Source organism: Lithohypha guttulata (assembly GCF_036872675.1).
Source record: "Lithohypha guttulata strain CCFEE 5908 chromosome Unknown scaffold_4, whole genome shotgun sequence".
Taxonomy (NCBI): domain Eukaryota; kingdom Fungi; phylum Ascomycota; class Eurotiomycetes; order Chaetothyriales; family Trichomeriaceae; genus Lithohypha; species Lithohypha guttulata.
The window spans coordinates 1,976,604-1,993,033 of record NW_027042753.1 but is presented as its reverse complement, the minus strand read 5'-3'; the positions used below and the strand labels follow the sequence as shown (position 1 = coordinate 1,993,033).

General features: G+C 49.0%; 7 protein-coding genes across 7 annotated transcripts; 4 read left to right on the top strand and 3 right to left on the bottom strand.

Moving 5' to 3' along the window:
• Window positions 1-2,666: 2,666 nt before the first annotated feature.
• On the bottom strand, window positions 2,667-3,263 carry LTR64_005879 (uncharacterized protein; the record flags this gene model as incomplete). Its single annotated transcript, XM_064900216.1, has 3 exons — window positions 2,667-2,963; window positions 3,014-3,167; window positions 3,226-3,263. 3 exons carry the CDS (start codon window positions 3,261-3,263, stop codon window positions 2,667-2,669), a joined length of 489 nt encoding a protein of 162 aa, XP_064753528.1.
• Window positions 3,264-4,301: 1,038 nt separating this feature from the next.
• On the top strand, window positions 4,302-5,718 carry LTR64_005878 (uncharacterized protein; the record flags this gene model as incomplete). The annotated part of the gene is made up of 2 exons (XM_064900215.1): window positions 4,302-4,384; window positions 4,437-5,718. The coding sequence occupies 2 exons, from the start codon at window positions 4,302-4,304 to the stop codon at window positions 5,716-5,718; spliced, it is 1,365 nt and encodes a 454-aa protein (XP_064753527.1).
• Window positions 5,719-6,243: 525 nt separating this feature from the next.
• EGD1 (Nascent polypeptide-associated complex subunit beta) lies at window positions 6,244-6,941 on the bottom strand (the record flags this gene model as incomplete). The annotated part of the gene is made up of 3 exons (XM_064900214.1): window positions 6,244-6,488; window positions 6,582-6,754; window positions 6,892-6,941. 3 exons carry the CDS (start codon window positions 6,939-6,941, stop codon window positions 6,244-6,246), a joined length of 468 nt encoding a protein of 155 aa, XP_064753526.1.
• Window positions 6,942-7,678: 737 nt separating this feature from the next.
• LTR64_005876 (uncharacterized protein) lies at window positions 7,679-8,315 on the top strand (the record flags this gene model as incomplete). The annotated part of the gene is made up of 2 exons (XM_064900213.1): window positions 7,679-7,699; window positions 7,800-8,315. The coding sequence occupies 2 exons, from the start codon at window positions 7,679-7,681 to the stop codon at window positions 8,313-8,315; spliced, it is 537 nt and encodes a 178-aa protein (XP_064753525.1).
• A 3,796-nt stretch (window positions 8,316-12,111) lies between these two features.
• LTR64_005875 (uncharacterized protein) lies at window positions 12,112-13,841 on the top strand (the record flags this gene model as incomplete). The annotated part of the gene is made up of 2 exons (XM_064900212.1): window positions 12,112-13,146; window positions 13,230-13,841. The coding sequence occupies 2 exons, from the start codon at window positions 12,112-12,114 to the stop codon at window positions 13,839-13,841; spliced, it is 1,647 nt and encodes a 548-aa protein (XP_064753524.1).
• A 236-nt stretch (window positions 13,842-14,077) lies between these two features.
• On the bottom strand, window positions 14,078-14,631 carry LTR64_005874 (uncharacterized protein; the record flags this gene model as incomplete). Its single annotated transcript, XM_064900211.1, is given in 2 exon segments — window positions 14,078-14,104; window positions 14,122-14,631. The coding sequence occupies 2 exon segments, from the start codon at window positions 14,629-14,631 to the stop codon at window positions 14,078-14,080; spliced, it is 537 nt and encodes a 178-aa protein (XP_064753523.1).
• Window positions 14,632-15,093: 462 nt separating this feature from the next.
• Window positions 15,094-16,041, top strand: LTR64_005873 (uncharacterized protein; the record flags this gene model as incomplete). Its single annotated transcript, XM_064900210.1, has 3 exons — window positions 15,094-15,575; window positions 15,681-15,839; window positions 15,912-16,041. The coding sequence occupies 3 exons, from the start codon at window positions 15,094-15,096 to the stop codon at window positions 16,039-16,041; spliced, it is 771 nt and encodes a 256-aa protein (XP_064753522.1).
• Window positions 16,042-16,430: the final 389 nt, after the last annotated feature.

Genomic DNA, 16,430 nt, shown 5'->3' with positions numbered 1-16,430 from the left:
TCGTAGCTGCCAAGTGAATAGCTTCCACCTTTTTCCCAAACCAGCACTTCGTCCTCCGGCTGACTTGTCATTTTCCCAAACTCGACCGAACCTCCTCTATCTAGCTTGACCAGGGAGTGTATCGTGCTCTCTCATAGCGCTTTTCTAATAGCGACGAACTTAGCTGTTCGCTCCGAGTCCTCCTACCGAACTTGCGACTATAGTAATGATGACTTGCCCGCTCATCATGTGCGCGAAGGCTGATGTCGCGGATATACGGCCTAATATCCACACCGAGCTCTATGGTAACCTCGTTGGACAGATTACGTGATGGAAAGCCTACCCAGAAGCACACTCGAACTTGTTTCTGCAACTGGGACTAGTTGCATCCGGGGTCGCAGCAGAATGAGCAGAGACAGCCATTCAAGCCGAGAAAGGCACGAGTTCAGCAAATCAAGGCCTGCCATAACCTCATTGCAGACGAATTCGCTCGTTGGAGGCAATGTTGATCAAGGATCTAAACCACAAGTCGCATATGGTCCAGGCACCCGAACCGATTGCATTCCTGTTGCCTCTCCTAGAGGACACTTTCCATGTAGCTGCTGCCTTGGTCCACGAATGCCTTGAGGCCCTACTCGGCTAGGTACGTCTACGGAGCTAAGTAGCTCGACTATGTGGGCGTATAAATCCATGCAGTACGGCTCGAACCTGCTAGGAATGCGCTCGCTATTATTTGGTCCCGAGTTGCTAAGCGGTCGCTGCCACTCCTTATGACCCTTAGCAAGCCCTAGCGGTCCCACGCATGTCGAGCGGGTATTGATATGTCGCCTTCACGCTTCATTGTCCTAGAGGTCCAGATCCTTCACTAAGGATGAGTTGAGTCGTTTCGAATCCCTCATTCACCCAACGCCCTTCCACTATATTCGCCAAGGGTGATGCCTCACGAATCACGTTTTGATACTTCATATCACGTGACTATACACGAAATACGACAGCAGGGGACGAAGATGATCATATCTCGGACCTGGCGATACCTGCGCAGTTGGTTCGAGACTTCAGAGATGGAGATACATGATGTCGACGGCTGATTGCATATATAGGGCGAGGTCTGACGCTTTGCCTTCCGCCGTTAGCTATGATAGGAAGAGACTGCAAATTTGGTCCAGTCAGCCTCGAAGTATGTCACCGAAGGAAAGTCCCCAGAGACCACAAGTTCATGCCAACTACTGGCGATGCTGTCAATGCAAAGCTGAGAACCTTTGGTCATTGCACAAGTTCTGTCCAAATTGCCAACATCGTCGAGATCTCAAGTGTTGCAAGCCCTTTTTCAGACCAGGCTGAAATAACATCAAACATGTCTACTTGCGTATGATTTAGTGCCTCTCTTGTAATGCATCTCTGACACAGAACAGCAAAGAGAATGGATAGATAGTGCAAGCAGGGAGAGATTCAGCATCACCAGTCAAGGTTTGACTCGAATGTTTGAAATTATGTACAAATGCATTCAAATCGCCGGGACAGAAATCTGGTCATGTGCTTTTACGATCCGTGAGATAGGAATCTCTGGTGCACAATGTTGTCTGGTTCGTGTTAGTGTCGCTATGACAAGTCTTCAAAGTTTTGTAGGACATAATTTTGTTCCGAAAGACGGACGAGTAGCCCCTATGTCTAGGGAGAGAAGGTATCCAAATTCAGAATAACCTGGCCGCGTGATTCCCACTGACATGCTCGGCTGCTGTTTTGGGGCCTCTGAATGGCAAAGTTTGACCAGCTGGCTCGATTTCAGGCATCATTACATCTGCTATGCAGCTTCACACGACGTTGCAAGTGTGTGGGCACCCAGAGCAGAAGGTTACCTACCTCTGAGGCAGACCAGAAAACAACTTGTCCATCGACAACGAGCTCGAGCTCCTTACTCGGTTATAATATGAAGCATAAACCATAAAATCAGTGGCAGGACAAGGCAGCACATGGCGGCGACTCAGACTTCGATGATTCAGTTGCAAGGGAATTGACTCGGCACTACTCTAGAATGCAGGTTGCGATGACAGCCAGCAACCGATCCACGTTCCAACACTTATCCGTTTGCAAGGATGCCAATATAACGGTGGAAGAAGCCCTGATTGAGGCCTCCTATGGTAGTCAACTAGCAGACAAACAGGAAGTGGCTTCCTCGAGAGGTCGACACATCTAGCAAACCGGCGACAAGTAGCACTCGCAGTAGCTAACATGTCCAAGGGTTCGCATCCAACAGTCTGGATCTCTGAAGCCGTAAGTGCAGGACTTGTGCCTTGGCAGAAGCAAAAGTCCATTGTATGTCAGCGAATGGCAAGCACGTATCAGCAGTACCTGCATTAACGCCTTGGTTTCGACCCGAGTACACGTCTGGCCGGAAGATTGTGCACACAGCCATGCCGATCACAACATTCATCGTGCATGAGGAGAAAGGTAAAAAGTCGAAGATTGGTTCGGTTCGTTGAATCGGCTAAATTTCTCTGTTTGGAGGCATTTGAGCCTCATCCCATCGTTCGGCGACCCCCTTTGCCACTGTCAATTTTCCAATCTCGAAAGGTCCTATTGGCATGATCGTCTGGACGAGCTCTAGTTGCCAAGTACTCCTACATCTCGCACAACCTCGTTGCTGCAGGATGATGCTCGCAAAAAGCATATGTAGCGAATAGCCGTGTTTACCTTGGTTCGCTATTCCAGCTTTTGCGCCCAAGTCCAAGTCTCCACTGAGCATCTTGACGTATGTTCCTCGAGTACTGCAGTCGCGCCTCCACCATTCTTGACTCGAGTTGCTCGTCCCTCGTAAGGGATAGTGCAGTATCTTTCTTGTCGAAAAAGTTCTCAGAAGTCCGTTCCTCGACCCTATGCGCTTGAGCCGGAAGCTGCTCAGCTGGACTCTCTTTCAGCAGCTCCTTGAAACCAGGACTGCCAGGTCGGCTGCCTGCTGGTGTAGACAAATCTGACAAGACCACAATCTACAGCTAGATCAGCATGTTTGAGGGATACCAGAAGAGATTAGGCACACCTGGCTCTCAATATCTGCCTTGACTTGCGCGACATCCTCCTTTGCAGCGTCGATCAGAGGATCGTGAGAAGGCACTCCAGGTTGGCATTTGAAGATACATGTCCACCTATCTCCCTTGACGGTTGAGTCGGTATACCAGTAAGCTTCAATCGGGCTAAAAAATGGTCAGTACTGACTCCTTGCATACATTGTCATGCGGTTGATGAGCTCACATCAAGTTTCGCTTCCACCCTCTCGGGCACTCGACCATATCGTAGGCGCATACTTCGTTTATCTTACGAGTATGCCCACAGTCGAAAAGAACAATGTTTCTGATACACATGTTAGTGATAATGGTGAGACAGGGTTCAAGTCTGTGCAATAGCTATGCTTTTCGCAATTGAGGTACTTGCCGAGTGACATGCAAAGGCCTCTTAAAGTAAACTTTTTGCAACTGAAAGGTTTTGTTGTGAACAGACGCAATGCCGATGCGATTGATGAGCACAATACCAACACGACTCACTAAGCCCCTTTTGTTCAGGTAGCGGCAGGTATCCGCGTTGTTCTGTGAACTGAACCAAGATCGAGCAACATTTTTTTTGAGCGGGTTGTTAGGAGGAAAGAAATGGGAGGGGGAGGGTTGTTGAGCCAGCATAGCAAGTGCTTTGCGCTTAATTGTCTATTAATCCACGAATGTCTGCTTAGTGCAGGCACAAATGCGGTGTGTGAGAGGAGAGGAACGAAATTTAACATTTCAGGATTTGAAGATCGATTGACATGAACGCTGCGATCGGCTCATCGAGGTTTTGTGTCCAGCACGCACTGTTACAAGCCTGGTAAACCGCAATTGCAGACTGCAAGCTATTTACTGCTTGGTCGTAATCGGAAACGGAGTATCCTGATGCCATGTTGTGTATCTTTGCATTGCCTGACCTCTATATAATCGGGTGACCAAGGAAACATGTTGCTCGAAGCGGTGTGTCCATCGAAGTCTTGAGCAATTTTTTCGTTGTGTTGGCGGTAAATGGCAAAGCAACTCGACATCGAAAGACATCTTGACGCGCTCGTGGTATTGTGACGCGTCAAATATTCATGAATGCCTCAGGCATGACTCTTGCTGCTCCGAACTTCGAGTTTCTGCTGATGCATGTAAACAATACCGGCCTGACATCAAAACATAAGTACTACACATTCACCCCCAAAAACATTGACCTTAATTGTGCTCCATCTGCTAGGGTAGCGTGCTTCCAACTGTCCGACCTGAGTTGCAAGAGATTCCTTCACGATAAAGACTCTAGGAATAACCAGAATGGAGATTCATTCAGTACTGCCAGAGGAAAGAGCGAGAACAGAAAAAGGTGAAACCTTACCATGGGGCTATAGATATGCAGAGTCAGTTCTTTGAGCTCACCTTCCTTCAACTAAGTCTAATGTCTTTCACTAGCACAGCAAAAAATGCCCGTCAACTCGAAGAATCAGGTCCATTTGGTCGCAACCGTAGCGTACGATACACCTCCTCCACTGGCCGTCGTGCAAGTACCAGACAAGGCACGACCCCATCCCGAACGAAAGAGAACAACGCAGTATCCGATTTCTCGCGGCTCTTTGCGAAGGAACAGGCAGCCTATCCACAAACTGTTCTACCTACAGACGTAGATGCTGTTCCGATAGAATCAGTGCCCACCGAATGCTTACTCTACGGCTATGCTGGGAAGATGTCAGAATGGAAGGTCCTGTCCAAATTCGAACGAGCAGTTGCACCAGGCATAATATGCGAAGACTATGCGAGAGAAGATCCGAACTTGTTTCAGAACTCCAACTCGCCCATGGGATTCAATCGCTCTTCGATAGTGGTACACAAGAACTTATCGAGAGAGGCGTTGGAAAAAGCAAGAGTGTACAGGGGTGGCAACCACTGGATAAAAGTCACGTTCGATAGCTACGAGGCAGCGGAACGAGCCTGCTTCTATAGTCCACTTGAGATTGATGGATGCGCAGTACACTGTGAGATGTGGAACAATAGAGGCCCCTCAAACGACGTCGCGATACCCAAAGGCATGGATGGCGCAGGAGAACTTATCTCGACACAAAGGGCCCGAACGATCGGCGTGATGGGCGGAAGAGCATCAGCTGTAGCAGGCTTCGAACAAGCCATGGGCGGCACATTACCACGATCGCACGTCGTGCCAGCTACACAATACGGTCAACCACGAACAACAGACGACATGGACGCCTCATCCACCACAGCATCTTCAGCGACCGCAACCGAAGCTCAATCAACCTCACTAACCTCCCCAATACCAAAGTCCACAGCAAGTCTCCGATCCCGCTCACAACCCAACCTCCCATCTCAAATCGAACTCGCAAACTCTCCCACATCCCTAACCCAATCTCAATCACAACCCCAATCACAATTCATGTCCCGCGCCCCCAAAGTCCGCAAAGTAGCTCTCCGACCCATCTCCGAAGCTCTTCCACCCCGACAATCCCTAGTCGAACGTGTACTAAGGAGTCTACCCGTCGTCAACTGGGTGTTAGGGCTGACAGTCCCATCACCAGCTGAGCAGAAAGGAGAAAAGACTGGCGGAGGAGGATTGATTGGTGAAGGTCCTGTGATACAAGAGGATGGAAGTTGGGATAGTAGGTCGAATGGGTGGTATTGGAAGTTGTGGTATACGATTGATAAGTGGACAGGGAGTGATTTTTGTGGGTTGAAGGAGGATTGAGTATACTTAGAGACAGTGCACGGCGAGGGAGCCGATAATATATTGGGGTTTATTTATTCTGTTAGCAGGGTGTTTGATGAGAGCTTCGGATGTATGGTATGGGAGGTCGATCTGTATAGTAGGCTCACTAAGCAAGTTTCCAAAAGCTTTAATCGTCCATGAGACATACGCAGCATACTACTAGCAGGTTGCATCGACCTGACGAGCATGATTGGAAGGCCTTGTGCAGCAGGGTAGCCATGTTCTTGAATCTGAAACATTCTGCCTTGTTCCAATATGTTCAAGGCTGTAAGTTTTTTGTACTTTGCTGTACTATTCAGTCCTATAGCTGGAGATCAAGCATGAGAGTATGCTAGATACAGGCAAGATATCTCCGCCCCCTTCAGCAAATTGTCATACATGAAACTTAAGTCCTGAAGTGCCAGGAATGCCTAGGCATACACATAAAGTCGTATGAGAGATCTTCCACTGGAGCATTGCGGCTCAGCTAGGTTCACCCATGCTCTTCATATACCGACAGATGCTCTACTCGACCTTGCCCTCGAAGTTCTCACCTTCGACTAGATCTGGTATCTCATCGTCGTCCTCGTCATCCTTCTTGTCACCGCCTTCCTTCTTCTGCAGATTCTGGTATGATTCGGCGAGACGTCGTAGGGATGCGAGAGAGTCGGGTCCTAGCTGGTTGAGGATTCCGGGAACAAGCTCGGTAAGCTCTTTGTCTTCGCCGTTACCGTAGATGGCGAAGGTGTTCGAGGGGACGGAAGCGTGGACTAGAGAAGAAGAGCATTAGTATTGCTGCGTTGTGAGAGGACTCCTGCTGTTGTCGCGAAGTTGGAACGCAGCTACAATCTGGAAAGACCTACCTTTTGGTGCAGCAAAGTGTATGACGTTGCCGTCTTCTTTGAACATGTTGACCTCCTCAATCGCTTGGATCGGCTGAGTGTTGAGCTTCTTCAGCGTCGATTGCAGTTTCTTGTCATCTCCAGCTGATCTCTGTGGTGTCTTCTTGACCTTCCTTCTTGGGGTACCCTTGCCGCTAGAATTTCATAGTTAGCATTAACACATATCAGTCCATCGAGCTCTGAGTCGACTTTCGGTATTATAGCACATACCCTGCAAAGTATTAGCTGTGGTTCCCTACAGATCATTGCGCAAACAGAGCGTATTTCATACGTACCAATTCGGACAGACTGCTGCATGCGCTTGAGCTTCTCTTGATCCATGATGAAGGTTGGCGGACTCCTGGCTATCTCTGAACTGTTCACAAGCTGAGATGCAGTGATGCGAAGAGAAACACAAAGTTTCGAGGTCGTGTGATTGGTGGTGGAAGGTACAGCGGGGAATTTGTCACACCTGCAAACTTATGGCCAGCAAACTACTACAGACAGTGCAAGAGAGGAGGTACACGGTGTCAGGAATTATTCTCTCATAAACAAAAGTGCTTGATAGCTCTGCTACCTCGTTGTCACTACCCAGAGCTGTCGTCGCGGTCGCTGTGCGCCTTCTCCATTACGGTCTTGGCAATCTCTATGGCGTGCCTCGGAGGAAACACGATCACCATGAGCATTCAGTCTGGCATCCACTTTGCTCCTGTAACTTTCTCTTGCCTGTGTCGTGTTTGACAGACCTGAACAAATTGGTCTTTGCCGTATCGAACAGCCAAAATGTCTCTAAGACCGCTTATCGTGAATGCGCTTTCGAAGCACACTGCTACCGTGATTATGCTCCACGGACTGGGTGATAGGTCAGCCCGGATCATCATTGAGTCGTGAGATAAGAGGCTGACCAGGCATGCAGCGGTGCTGGCTGGTAGGTGATGCTACACCGTGTCTTTTGGCTCCCCTGACCATCAAGGGTGTCTCTAGCAGAGAATTGGAGACGACGAGGAAAGTTTGAAGGAGTCAAATTCATCTTTCCAAACGCACCAAACATACCTATCACAATCAACGGAGGTTTCCAAATGCCAGGATGGTACGATATTGTAGGTTCTCGAGTGAGCCCTCCTTATACCCTTCGAGAAACTGATCCTTAGCCTTGAGCGCAACTTACCCACGACTGTCTACTGACATGGCAAATTCTAGACTTCTTTCTCAGATCTCAACGCTGTCCACGATGAAACCGGCATCTTGAAGTCCCGAACATACTTGACTGGCCTCGTCGAATCAGAAATCAAAGACCACAAGATCCCATCAGACAAGATCATCATCGGAGGTTTCTCCCAAGGCGGAGCAATCTCAATATTTACAGGTCTTACAATCAAACAGAAACTGGCAGGTGTCTATGGCTTATCGTGCTACCTAACACTACACGACAAGATCCCTGAGTACGTCAAGGAAGCAAACAAGGTCAACCAAGAAACTCCATTCTTCATTGGTCACGGCGATGCTGATCAGGTCGTTCGGTATGAGTGGGGCGTTGAGACGGCGAGAATCATCGAAAAGGACCTGGGACATAAGGTCGAATTTCACACTTATCCGAACTTGCCGCACAGTGCTGCTTTGGAGGAAATAGATGACTTGGAGAACTGGATTACGAAGTGCTTGAGTACAGGATCTGCAGTCTCAGGAGAGTCGAGTGATGGTAAGGCGAGTATGTGACTGGAAGGAAAGACAAATCAGGAGTCTGGGACTATCCACGATTCAGGAGTTGTATCTTTTGGCACACTCTCCCTACTAGCATGCATATTCTGTGCCGCTCTGGTGTGGTGGCTGCTGAAGGGCAAGGAGGCCAGGAAGCAAGATTAGATATATGTTTGAACCTGAGAAGCAACGATGCACTTCCGCACGAGTGATTATGCTCATAGTTTAGCGAAGCAGCAGCAACAAATTCCCAGTTGCGACAGCAAGCTGGTGTCACGATAGACGTATCGTTGGAAGATAATAACATTGAAAATTCCAGTAGTAATACAGATTGGTAGGAGCAAGAGCGCCTCTGCCAGCAGCGTAATATACATTCTTTGTACGGTCGTGCCTCATTTCTCATCACTCATAATATGATTGCTCTCATGTTTGCAGCCGCCGCGAAACATGTATCGTACCTCCATTGTTCGTGTCGGATGTAGTATTCCTGCCAGATTGCAGACTTTCTCAGTTCGAACTGAGAGATATGCTGCTCACTTACTCCGTATCCCTTTTTGGCTTTCTGCTCAGACCGCTTTCTGGTGTGGCTGGACTCTGAAGAGAGTTTATAATCAAGGTCTTAGGGACTCGTGACTAGCAATGTCACGATCTTTTTCCTCAGCTCTTCCATGTTGGTCTCTTTATACTTTGGACCGTAGGCCCGTGCTCAAGTGTCTTTCGAAGAATCGTAGCCTGGAAGATCCCACACGGACCCGTGGTCACCGTGACGAAATACATCGTAGCCTGAGAAGTGGTGCAGCAAGGTTAGCCGACGAACGATGTGGAGACCAGAGAAGTCGAACTCTGGGTATGCGTCAGTCAACAACTTCGCCGCCGCGTAAATAGTCCAAGATTCTGCGTTTAACAAAGCGTTCTCGTCACCCGCGAGACCACGGCAGCCGAGGATAGTCTGTGTGTGGTCTAGTGCTAGCAGGATATCAGTACTTTGGCTAGAGGTTGCATAGTGATGCGATGAACGTACCACCACAGATTCCGGGCACGTGAGCCAGCTCGTGTATGAATGTAGCGGATCGCACATTAACTAGAGCTTCTAGGGTCGTGAGATCAGGTACGATTTTGATTTCAGCAATAGACGTTCTTTGATTGTCGTGATAGAATAATGGGTGAAGCTCGATGACATTTTCGGTAGTCTCGGCTATAACGCTTGTTATCTTCCCTTGAACGGCTTGGACAATGATGTTTGAGCTGCGGTCGAGACTTCTGACACGGTCAAAATCTCCACTGGGCATGCCAGTGAGGAATTGTAGAGCAGTACCATTTTCCCGAAGATATCTGAGCTCTATCAGTATTACCAACATGCAAAACTTTGTCTTCTCACAACGAATGTGGACGTAAGCAATGTTTGGACCAAAGTAGTTGTTGACAATTGCCTGCAGGGCATTAATATAGATTGGGTCTTCCGAGACAATGCTATGTATTCCCGCAACAGCTGCCATGAACTAGGCTTCGAATAATGCGTTGCCGATCATTCGCCGTGTTGCAGAGTATTGAGGACTGGACTCTGCCCATGGTTGTCCTGCTTGTAGTTGCGCATCCTGGAGTGCAGAATCTTCAATATGAGACGGCGTATAGAAGCTCGATTCGCGAACGTGTATAGGCATGATGAATCTCTTGTAATTGGGCGTTGCATTCAGGTATTTAAAGAGCTTCTACTGCATCGATGTGTTGTTTCGCCTCTTATATTTTCTGGCAAGCAAAGCTGTAAACACCGTGCGTCCATCGCGTTACTAACCCGGAGAGGATTAGGCTGCAACAGCAGTCAGGGTTGTAGGAGTGCTCGCGGCAAATGCTTAGGCATAGAATAGCACTTTTGGCGTTCCGAGATGCTGGAGCCTTCTGCCGCACGCAGCCACAGCATGCTGTCGTTTGTCTGATCGTCTGGGGGTAGCGAATCTTGCCAAGATATGTTTGTAGGAGACTCATCTGTATAGTAACACAAGAAGTTGCTCGTATGGGGCGTCAGCTGGAGACGAGAAGGGATACTTCGACGAGGTCATGATCGCCGTTGAGCGGCTACTGTCAACGGAAAGGAACAACGTCAACCGCAAACGAAACGATTCGAAGCCAACATGGTCACAGACAACATGAGACTGGCCAGCACCTTGTTGCAGCACTTCCGATCTTCGATAGCCGTGCCTCACGAAGTACCAGCTCCATCTCGAAAACCACAATTGCGAGGAACCAGCGAACTCGTTTCTGAAAGACCTCATCTTTTGCAAGGCCGCGAGCAAGGCGGAATGCGAACATATGCGTGCCTACTAAGAGTCATCCTGGAGCTGGAGGAGAGCAGGCTGATAACGACACGTGCCTAGCCAGGACATGTTAAGAGCAAAGAGATGTCAAAGAACCAAGAAGGAAGAGAGATATCCCTTGTCTTTTGACCGAGCTCAACAAGAATGCTGTCCTTACCACGGTCAGGAGGCAAGCAGAGACATACCTTTTCAGACAATGCTTCCTGTACCGGGACAGAGCTAAAGTTTTGCACCATCGACGATGCTCAAAGCTAGTATCCCGGATATATATGTATAAAGGCATAGCCGCAGGGAGACCTCGGTGGTCTTCAAGGTCTGACCAACGCGAACGACATGTCAGGCTTTTCGAAATGTCCATGGTATCAGGTACTTAGTGCCCCAGGACCACAGCTCAGGACGTCCTCTGACCGGGATGATGCAGCCTTGGCAATGGCACAGGCCAGAGAACTTCTCATTGTGGTGATGCAGAATCAGGACATCAGGTGATTCTCAAGCTTGAATGAGATTCCTTGGAAGATTCCTTTCTCTAAGGCTCGATGTTACTGAGAACACATTCAGTGAGATGTGTGTACTGACACGGAGGGATAGGTACAGACCCCAAACGTAGCAAGTGGCTGATCTGTTGAACAAGTAACGGTGAACTGCGCGGATACTGATGTCAAACCGGGACCTAAAGGTGCTGGCCTGTGAACTCAGATCTGTCTAAGCGCTCGTATAATTGAGCATCAGAGGTCAGTCAGCCATCCTGCTCGATGCCATGGCATCTTGCTAGAGCACTGAACCGGTGCTCCAGAGGTGTGCCGATGGTTGATTGTCAAAGTCTGTGCTTGATCCGCAGAAGCCATATTAGCAGAACAGATGATCATTCCAGCTTATACCTGGAAGTGAACGTGCACGAGTATACTGAGTCAGCGATGTACATTTGATACATCATGGAGCGACAACGCCAGTCTAATTGACGAAAATGACCCAGCAATGAAAGAAGATGACTTCGAATTCGAAGTTGGCTCGCGACACTGAAGTCAAAAACCAGAATCTATGCCGACGCCAAAAAGACACGCTACAGCATTTTAGGACAAGCGGCGGCCAAGGGGGGAATCGGCCATGTCGTATAGGTGACACCTCAGACTGCCGTTGGCCTTTGTCAGGAGTGACAAGTGCAGGATGTCCAGCGTCGGCGCTACTACAATGCTCATCGTGAATGGAAACTGCTCAGTCGAGGGTGTGAGCAGCCCTCGATGAAAAACAGCTGGCATCATGAACTACTCGTGTTGACAGCAGCACAACCCGAAGATATTGGAGATGGCGGGTCCCACGCGATTTGCTTTGTACCTCCGCATGGCATCTCGAAAGATGTTTCGCGGGGCGCTGCCATCGATGCGAAGAATATGCGCATGGGGAGCATACCAGATTTTACTCATGAGCGACAGCAGATCCAGTATCCTAACTTGCAGCTGAGCCAGACCTACTCTATCGAGACTTGACATTACAGCAGTGTCGCAATGGCCTTAGCGCAGCCACCAAGCCTCGAACCCAAGCTCGAGCAATTGAACATCTCAGACTCTACACAACATGACCTGCGTTCGAAGCTAAAAGGCGTTGTTGACACTCGGTACAACGGCCAAGTCGTCCATTTCAGAGGCATACCATACGCAACCATCCCTCAGCGGTTCTGCAAGCCAGAGATAATAAAAGACTTCCCGGGTAAAAATGTCGACTACACAAAATTGGGACCTCGTTGTCCGCAGATACCCTTTGATACTCGAGACTTTATGCAGATACCAAAGACAATCGCCGAGGATCAGAAGCCAGATGAGGATGAGCTCAAGTGCACGAACTTGAACGTGACTTGCCCGACCGCTAGCACCGCGAACAAGCTACCTGTTTTCATGTGGATATATGGTGGAAGCATGACAAGTGCCTATGGAAACGCGCAGCAGAGGCTCGGCGACCCAGGACCATTTGTTGCTCAATCAGTAGAGCTCGGAAAACCAATCATCCTCGTCACGATACACTACAGGTTAAATATCTTCTCGTTTGGTAATGGTGAGGGAGAGGTCAATCTAGCTCTACAGGATCAGAAAACTGCTCTGAAGTGGGTTAAGAAGAACATAAGTAAATTTGGAGGTGATTCCAACAACATTACTGTTGGTGGGGAATCTGCAGGTGCTATCTATACACATGCGCTTCTTGCATCTGGAGCTGAGTTCGAGCGAGCTATCCTACAGTCTGGCTCATTATTCACCTCACCACCACAACCAGATAGAGCGGGATTTGGCCTGGTAGGTCTAATAGACGGCAATCTCCAGCTTATGGAATTTGACAAGGGCAATACAAGTGGTTCATTTGGACCTGAGTCGAGTGTCACAGGTGCACCAGTCAAGGACCTTATAAAGTCGCTGCAAGACCTTCAGATAACGAGGTTCTGGCTTTGGGATGAGCCAGAACTAAAGGGCTGGCACGACGATGCTCGTACATTCGGCAAGCTAAAAGGACTGGTGGTTGGTGACACAGCTCATGAGTGGGTGTTATGGCATGTAAGTAAATCTACAGCCACTTCTTGTATCTGGTCATTCACAGATATGGCAAAAGTATATGACGCACATGCTAATCATCACAGGGCGCTTTCCGTAAATTGAGTGCTAAGAAAATTCGTCAATGCTTCGAGACCAAGATCAGTGGCCCTGAGGTCGGAGCACGACTAGCCAAAGCATATGGAATTGACAAGCTAGAAGAAGACCACGACACGGCCAGGCGTGAGGCACTTCATTTCCTTGGGGACTGCAGGTTCTGTGCCTGGCCATTTTCGATCACGAAGAACGTCAATTCTGCAGGTGGTAAGGTCTATCAGTACCATTACGACGAACCAAACCCGTTCCAGCCAAAAAATAAAGCGAAGGCCGGCCATGCTGTCGATCTCTTTGCCTTGTTTGGAGGCTATGATGACGAGGACCAGTTGAACGACGAGACGAGACGTGTTGGTCGCATGTTACGGACCAAATGGATTGACTTTGTTAACGGCGAGGAGCCCTGGGGTACAAACGAGACTTACGTCTTTGGACCAGGAGGCATGACTGGAGCTATCGATAGAGATTCGGGAGCTGCCGTACATGATCTAAATCCACGAAGAAGACAAGCTGAGCTGGCCGTGATACGAGAGGTGGGGTGGAAGGCGTGTATGGAGGTCTGGCAGCGACTTTCTGCAGCGGCAGCAGAGAGTAACGCTGAATAGCGTCCTGTCCTTTCTAGTGGCAGTGGCGTTCAGAAGCTCATTGTGAGTCCAGACGTGGCAATTCTTAGCTCTTCTATAACCAAGACCACTCAGCGTTTTTCTGGTGAGGTCGAGCTTACCGAGGACTTCTCAAGTAGTCGATTCAGGGCTGTGCAGCGGCTAGATCCCCATCTCCACGATGGCAAGCCTTCATAAAATCGATTATCTGAGCTTGATCCTTTTCGTGCTTCGGAATATTATGCCCGCCATCGTGTTTCAAAAATCTAGGTTGTGAGCATACCTTGATTAACGTCTCACTTCTCTCGCTATTGACCAGAGGATCATCCTGACCCATCACATGAAGCATCGGCACATCGATACCAGGCTCATATATGCTGTCGTACTGAGGAAATCGTGCTCGAAAGCCCGAGAACACCACACTAGCGATTGGAGTGGGTAGTGCTGGAGGCAAATGCTTTCGAAGCGGGTGATTGGAAAGCTTCCCTTGCAACAGAGCACAAAGCATGCCAGCAAAGCAAGCACCTTGACTGAACCCCCATATTGCGTGAATGGGTCCCTTTTCTTTCATGTAGGATCCAACGAAGTCCAAGCTCTCCTCGAGTCCAACATAGCCGCCATCTACGTTCTGCCAGTTTCCGTCGCGAGCGAACCACCACGCCTTATGCCCAGAAGTCGAGAGTTCATTGACGAGTTTTGTCCAGTCCTGATTTTCCGGTTTGGTCATATCCATGATGGAAGCGACATCGGCGTTGTGAGGTCCGTCTGGGAAGAGGAAGTCATATTCTGGCATGGCCTGGGTGATGCGCCGAAGCTGGTGGGCGTGGACTTGCCCGTTCGACGTGAAGCCATGCAGGCATAGTACTCGTAACCTCCTCATTTCAAGTAGTAGACTTGGAACGATAAGAAGATACCTGGTGTGCTGGTATACGACATGTTTATACGAAATGTGGTCCGCAAATTTGAAGCGTTGATTCGTCTGACTCGATTGACCCTGTTTCCACAATGATGTTTTGCCGGGTTTACGCACAAACTTTGCTTCTTCACCGGCCATAGTTGTCGCTGCCTCGACGAGCCGAGGCAATGATGTTTTCGATTTTTTGGTCGATGCTAGCGAAGCAGCAGCGACACCCACCAACGACTCACAACCACCTAAGCTTGGTCTTTCAGCTATACAACAATTCCGAATCTTTGTTGCATCGACAGAAACTTTTCTCTTTGAGTACAAAGTAACAGCAGGAATCAATCACCAACCATGCCTTCCGCCACAGTAGACAGGCACCAAAACAACCAGATCGCGCTTCTGTGTACATTACATGCATCATCGACTTCTGCCAAGCAAAAAGTAACAGACCTACTCTCAACTGGTCGCGAGTACTATACTACCGGAAAGGCACAATGCACAACATGGTGCTACTTCACTCCATCAACCCGGCCAAAAGCTCCCAGCCAGCTGATCTCAAAGGATGAAAAGGAGACCGTGGTCGCGGGCTTCGAAATCTACTCTGACAAGCAAGCTCTGAGTACACAGCAGAACGAAGATTGGTTCAAGAACTTCCAGAAGACAGTCAAGGAGGAGAAGTTGTTTAATGAGAGAGGTGAGGAGCAGGTGGCATGGTATCCGACTGCTGGGTTCGTGGCGAGAGAGGATGCTGCGCCTCCTTATGGTGGTATAGTCATGCTTGCGGTATTTACGTGCAAGGAGGGAAAGAGGGATGAGGTTGTTAAAGTTGTCGGGTAAGCTAGACCTTCCTGTTTACTGACGTGCTCTGGATCGCGACATTGCAGGCTGTTCTTCCAGCCCAGGACAGCTGAGCAGTACTAACAAAATCTCCTCGACAGCTCATATACAGAATTCGTCCGTGAGAACGAGCCAGGTGTCCTAACATACTGCACAATGGTTCGACCCAAGGCGCCCAACCAGATCCTACTATTCGAGAGATACCAGAACTCGAAAGCACTAGGAGCACACGGGACTACCAAAGAGTTCAAGGCAATGTTGTGAGTTTTCGTACCGACTTGCACAGTCAGCAGAGTGGTTTCCTGCTTGAAAGCTAACGTATGGGTGTTTAGTAAAGGAATTGCGCCACATATCGAGGTCAAGCAGACCAAGCTGCAACAGTTTGAGGAGTTTGATAATGCTTTTGTAAGTAATGTTATTGGTGGGGGACGGCATGAAGTTGCAGTGGCTGCGAAGTTGTGAGAGACTGAGGGCCTGCTCTATATGAAAAGGCTGCAGTCAAACCAAGGAGAGGGGTCTTGACGCTCTGCTCCGGCGTCTAGGTACCATCGTACACAATAGTGAAGACTCGTGCGATACAAACCTTGATCGCCACGTGCATAGTAAAAAGTAATTCTCTGTGTACCATGTCACTGATAATGTAAGCTGAAAATGCTTTTAACAAGGACAGACTTGTACAGCATTCGTGGCACAATCTGGTTGCTGGCAGTAAACTCAGGCCTTGCAGCAGAGGAACGAGACCCACGTTACATGAAGCACGCTCGTTCTAGTCGTGGTCTTTACAGAGTAAAGACGACCTTGCTCCTTCAAAGGCTTCTGCTCCATGCAGCTTCTGCGATGGCCTAGAACGA